This window comes from Limulus polyphemus, unplaced genomic scaffold (genome assembly GCF_000517525.1).
Source record: "Limulus polyphemus unplaced genomic scaffold, Limulus_polyphemus-2.1.2 Scaffold11008, whole genome shotgun sequence".
In the NCBI taxonomy this organism is placed as follows: Eukaryota; Metazoa; Arthropoda; class Merostomata; order Xiphosura; family Limulidae; genus Limulus; species Limulus polyphemus.
Genome location: NW_013676618.1, coordinates 5,063 through 11,788, shown reverse-complemented (window position 1 = coordinate 11,788; position 6,726 = coordinate 5,063). Strand labels below are relative to the sequence as shown.

Genomic DNA, 6,726 nt, shown 5'->3' with positions numbered 1-6,726 from the left:
AAGTATGATCCAGTAATGAGAGAGCATTTAGAGCGTGTTAAAAACAAGCTAACGTCAACATCTTATCTTTCTCCTGAAATTATAAATCTCATTGCATCACATGTGCGAAATTATGGTTTGTCAGCAATTCGTAGAAACAAATACTATGGTATTCTGTTTGATTCCACACCTGATTTAGCCCATCATGAGCAATTGGCCTAAGTGATTCGGTTTGTTGACATTGACTTTAAGACAAGAAAAGTAGAAGTCAAAGAGTCATTTATTGACTCTATACAGATAAAGGAAAAAGACGCTGCCAATATTGAGAAAACAATAAGCACAAAATTAAAAGCGGATGGAATTTTATTGAGTGATTGTTGTTCACAATGTTATAATAATGTTGCTGTCATGTCAGGTGATCTGTCAGGCATTCAACAAAGAATTCTGAACAAAAATCCAAAAGCAGTGTTTATAAACTGTGACAACCATAGTTTGAACTTAGCATGCGGCAAGTCAGGAAACAACAGTTATTACCTTTTTTGGTACAATTGAAGCCATTTATAATTTCTTTGCTCATTCAACAATTCAATGGGACGAACTGCAGCAGGAGCTTAAGATCTCTGTCAAGCATGAATCAGAAACACGGTGGAGTGCAAGAGAAAAGGCAGTAAAAGTTGTAAATGAAAAACTGGATGAATTGCTAGGACTGTTGGAGCAATTAAGTGAGAATGGCAACACGGCTGAAACAAAATGTGGTGCTCATAATATTTTGCAACGCATGCTTACATTTGATTTTCTTGTACTTTTGCATTTTTGAAAAAATCTTTTATCATCTATCAATCGAATGCAGAAACGTCTTCAGGACCCAAAAATGAATTTTAGAGAAGCAGCTTCTGATCTTGATTCTTTGAAAGAGAAATTGATAGAATCACGTGAATGTTTCAAAACTATGGATATAACAGAAATTTATTCTGCATGCTTGAAAGATTACTCTAGCTATATGACTTTGATAAACCATTTTGATATTTATGTCATCCAGTATTGTGTACTTACATAATTTGTTTCTAGTAGGCTATACTTCATTAGTTCCAGGTTTACAGTTGTGATATCGTGAGATGTTATATTGTGACTTTATTTTAGGCCTTTGTAAGGCTGTAATTAATTCTTTGTTATTGTCATTAAGTGGGTAATGAGTTACAAAACAAATAATCAAAACATTTCAGAGGTGGGGGTGCTAAAATTGTCTTTGCCCCTGGGTGCTGAGAACCCTTGCTATACCACTGGAATAGACTAAGATTTGGTTTAATAAATTACCAGACTGTAAGAAGAGTAATAGACTAAGATTTGGTTTAATAAATTACCAGACTGTAAGAAGAGTAATAGACTAAGATTTGGTTTAATAAATTACGAGACTGTAAAAAGAGGAATAGACTAAGATTTGGTTTAATAAATTACCAGGCTGTAAAAAGAAGACTGAGAGAACTTAGATAATATGCTAGATTGTGAGGAGAAGATTGGGTTGAGGAACCTTTAGATATTTAATTTTCTTTCTAGGTTAAAACAAAGTTGACCATATAGATTTTCCTTTTTTTTTTAATTTTGTAGCTCTGGTACATAACTGTTAAAGTAACCTAGTGCTTTTACTAGTGGGAAGGTCTTTGGAAGATTTTAATGCCCTCAAAGATTAGCTTGACTAAGAAGAAAGCAAATAAGGAAGAAGCGATTATCTTCTACAATGTTAGTAGCTTAAACATTCTCTACATTTTGTTCATTTCTAAAGAGTTCCAGCTACATTAAACTGACTAAGTACATTGATATCAAACCACAATTTAATAAACCTTATTCTATAAGAGTTTAAAATAAAAACTAAAAACTGTTTCTGTTCAAAATGACTCACAACTTTGGATGTCCCCAGTTTAAATATATACTTCCATTCTTCCATTGTTAAATTCTCATCAACTGCAGCTTGGAGCTCTTTGATTCCCACAAAAAGCATTGAAATCTATAAAAAAGCATCACACAAGAGCATCGTTGAAATCTATAAAAGAACATTACACACATTCATCTTTTTTCCACACAAGAGCATCGTTGAAATCTATGAAAGGACATTAAACACATTCATCTTTTTCCCACACAAGATAAAGCTGCAAATATAAGTAACACAGTAACTACTAAACCAAGAGTTTGGCAATTGATAATACATATTTATGAACAGAAGTTTTGGTTAAAAGGATGAATCCAAAATTACTGGTCTACAATAAGTCATTTTAAGTTAAAAGATATTTGTTCTGGCAGATAATAGTCATAAAACAAGTCAAAATTAACACAGGTAGCTGGCCTTTACAAACAATGATTTTAAAATATTTGTGACAACAAGCAGTAAAACAACAATTTATAAGTATAAAGAACTGACCATTATTCTTGAAAAACTCAAGGGAAAAACAACGACAATGTTATTCAAGAAAACTCATGGAAAACAAAAATATCATTGTTTATGAAAAACTCGTGGAAAACAATAGTGTCATTATTTACAAAAAACTTGTGGAAAACAATAGTGTAATTATTTCCAAAAAACTCATGGAAAACAATAGTGTCATTATTTATGAAAAACTTGTGGAAAACAATAATGTCATTATTTACAAAAAACTCATGGAAAACAATAGTGTCATTATTTATGAAAAACTCGTAGAAAACAATAGTGTCATTATTTATGAAAAACTCGTAGAAAACAATAGTGTCATTATTTATGAAAAACTCGTAGAAAACAATAGTGTCATTATTTATGAAAAACTCGTAGAAAACAATAGTGTCATTATTTACAAAAACTCATGGAAAACAATAGTGTCATCATTTATGAAAAACTCGTGGAAAACAATAACATCATTATTAACAACAAACTCGTGGAAAATAATAGTGTTATTATTTATGAAAAACTCATGGAAAAATTTAAAAAAAAAATTTTGAAGACATGAAATTTTCATGTTCCTTATAGAGTTAAAGGGTGGCTGCAAGTAAAACCCAGGTTGGCCCACAAAAGATACAAGAAATAAAATTAAAGAAAATCTTTTTAAATACAAGAAGTTTACATACACTGCAATGATGGGAGACTTGGAGGATTACAAAACATCAAGAAAGTTGGTGAAATGAGAAATTAGGAAATAAAAAAACTATATGAAATAAGGTTGTGTGAAATTTTAAAACTAAATAGTAAAGATTCTTTCAAATACATTAAGGGTAAGCAAAATATTAGGATGGGAGTACAGCCTTTTAAGGGATGATACTGAAAGGCTAATATCTGATGATTATAGGGATTAAATTATATTTTTACTAATTAAGATTTAAACAATATTCCTCAACCTGACAGTTGCTAGATGGAAACAACATGATCACATTAATTCTGAACTTGTTGATAAAAAATTGGGAAGTTTAACAAATGACAATGTACCTGGGCCGATGATATTTATCTAAGGGTTTTAAAAGAAATTAAGGATTGGATATGTGAGCCATTTGCTATTATTTTTTCTAATTCCTTGAATAATGGGCAGGTGTCAGATGATTGGAAGTTGGCTAATGATACTTCTCTTTTTCAAGGGAGGTGATAAAAAGTGTCCCAGTAATTATGGACCCATTAGTTGTTGTAGGGAAAAGTTTTGGAAAGTCTGATAAAAGATGCTTTGCAAAGTCAGTTAACAAAGTTTAGAACTTTGTTGGATAGTCAACATGGTTTCACTAAGGGAAAATCTTGCCTTACAAATCTTTTAACACTCTTTGTAGAGGTTACTGCTTATGTAGATGAGCATTTGACAAGGTGCCACATAAAAGACTTGTAAAAAAAAGAAAATCTCTATAGGTGTGGGGGATAAGTTAGCAAATTGGGTAGAAGAGTGGCTAGATGGAAGAAAGCAGAGGGTTGTTACAAATGGAGTTCAGCCCAACTGAATTAATGTCACAAGTGGGATACCTCAGGACTCAGTCTTAGGACCTTTGCTCTTTTTGATTTACATCAATGACATAGATGAAGGAATGGTCAATAAATTACTTAAATTTGCTGATGACATTAAAGTTTTAGGCATTACTGACTGTGAGAAGGATGCTATTGGATTATTTGGTGAGTTGGGCAAGTATATGACAGTTGGCTTTTAATTATAATAAATGCAAGGTAATGCATGTGGAATACCACTGTTTGAATCGTGAGTGTAGTTTTGATGTATATATCCTTAACGGTGTTGAGGAAGAAAAAGATTTTGGTGTTGTTATTGATCAGTCTCTAAAGGTATCCAAGCAGTGTGATCTTACTAGTGGTAGGGCAAATACGATTTTAGGTTGTATCTACAAAAATACTGAATACAAATCAAAAGAGGTTATAATTTCATTGTACAGGTCACTGGTTAGGCCATATTTGGAATATCATGTTCAGTCTTGGGCTCCTTACCTCCTAAAGAACATTGAATTTTTGGAAAGGGTTCAGAGGAGGGTACTAGAACGATACATTTTATGGAATTATTATCATAAGAGGATAGTTTAAGATCTTTGAACTTGTTTTCAATCGAGAAAAGAAGAGTTAGAGGGGATCTGATTGAGGTGTTTAAGATCCTTAAGGGAACTGATAGCACTGATGCATCATCTTTTTTCACATTTAATGGTGAAAATGGTAAGGCTAGGGGACATAAATATAAATTTTGGAAAGGTAGGAGTCATCTTCAGTGAAAACAGGTTTATTTTTCTAATAAAGTGGTTGGAACAGGTTGCCTTTAAATAGTTAGGTACAGGAAATGTTAATTAGCTACGAAAATGATATAGAAAACAACAAACTCGTTAGTTATTAATAGAAAAAGAGGTGAACATCATAAAAAAAAGAATGAAAACGATGAAGAGAAAAATAGCAATAAACAACACAGAAAATGATATTTAGCCAAAGACATCACTCAAATCGACAATTGACAGTGGAAAGCAGTGGTGATTTAAAGGATAAAAATTTAAATGCTAACAGTTAGCTTTGAAATTTCTTCTTTTTTTTAAGGGTTTAGTTTAATTTAGTACATAGTACAGACTAGATGGACGAAAAGGTTCCTTGTTGTCCTTTAATGTTATGTTATACTGTATTTTCTAATATGGAAAAATGATTTATTATAATTTAGTTGTTAAAAAATTAATTTTATTTTGTATTTTCTCAATTTAATTTTGTAATATGATGTATTTCTTTGCTAAAGGTTTGTTTAATTATATGATTTCTTCTCTGTAAGCTTTTTTACTTTATCCATGTTTTTCAATGATAGGTTATTTTATTTTCATGTCTTATATTTTGCTGATATCCAGATTTTGTAAATATATAAATGAGTATTCTGCTATTTATTCTTATGTTTACATTTTTCATAATTAAACAATTCACCACTGTGTTTGAATTAATCAATGTTTTAGTACTGAATTCAAATCATTAATCTTTGTTGAATGGTGTATTCTTTCATTCTTTTTATAGCTTTTGTATTTGAATTCCTGGAAAGATTTATTATATTTTGAGCTTTGTTAATTTGATTTTGCATTATAACCATTTTTTTCATTATTAAAGTGTATTCTTTGTCATACCAGCTATGTATTGTTGTAAAAGTTTTGACTCTGTATGGTATATCAGTGTTAAAGGCATTTGTATAACTACTACTGAATTGTTTTTCTTTGTTAAATGGTCATGCTGTCTGTGTAGCGGGAAAGTGTTCTAAAACTACTTTATCAACATATGTGTATAGATTTCATTGTTTTTAAAGTTTCAAATTAAGTTTTGGCTTGAGTACAAACCTGAAGTAAAAGGGGGAATGGGGGTGTGGAAGTGTGGTATGAAGGGATATCATACAATTTCTACCTTCTTATTTCAATATATTTCAAGCTAATCAGTTATTTTACACACTGTGTAATGCTGTCAACAGCAGTGTCCCCATTGGTATATCAGGTGATGCCTTGAGGTTACAATCTCCCTTAAGTTTTTGCTAGTCATGTTGGGTAAGTCAGATATTACCTTTGCAGTAAGTAACACAAGGTTTAAAAACTCATGAACTCAGTTACTCAGGGAACTCTGAACAATGCTGTAATAAATATCTGATGAATCTACATTGCTCTAAGGAAAGTTGGTTCCACCTGAAAATACTACAATATGATTGAAACTTTTCTGGACATACAGAACAACCAGAATCAATGATGCTATTGTTATACATTTTACTGTTTACCTTTGTAGTAAAACAGTGGATAAAACCACAAACAGTTACTGTTTTGATAGATTATTTTTGTCTGCAACAGAAAAAAAAAAGAATGAATTTAAACCAACCTTATCATCCAGTTGTTCAAAGATATGAAAAATAAATGTGGTTTTGTCATCTCTGCTAAAGGAAGTGAGACTTTCTCTAAGAAGAAAAAAGATTTAAATAAGTCATCTGTTTTACATACATTTATAAAATAAAGACACAACTAAGAAAGGTTAATGTCCCAAACATAGCAAATAAATCTTATAAAATAGTTAAAATGAATATGTTAATGACAAATTTAAAAATAATTGCTCACTTCTTTCTCAATAGATTCTGGAGCCACATATTAAATCTTTCATGGAAGTTCCGCAGATTTGCAAGTTCTTTCATATGGAGTGTCTATAACACAAGTATAAAGGAAAGGATAAGTTCTTTCATATGGAGTGTCTATAACACAAGTATAAAGGAAAGGATAAGTTCTTTCATATGGAGTGTCTATAACACAAGTATAAAGGAA

General features: G+C 31.1%; 1 protein-coding gene across 1 annotated transcript in view; it reads right to left on the bottom strand.

The window, feature by feature from the left end:
- Positions 1 to 6,726, bottom strand: part of LOC111083746 — a gene marked incomplete at both ends in the record, with an annotated part of 12,584 nt that overhangs the window by 2,400 nt on the left and 3,458 nt on the right. Inside the window, 3 exons of the mRNA XM_022380417.1 lie at positions 1,877 to 1,981; positions 6,293 to 6,368; positions 6,526 to 6,608. Coding sequence (XP_022236125.1) covers positions 1,877 to 1,981; positions 6,293 to 6,368; positions 6,526 to 6,608 — 264 coding nt within the window. The remainder of the gene's footprint in view (positions 1 to 1,876; positions 1,982 to 6,292; positions 6,369 to 6,525; positions 6,609 to 6,726) is intronic.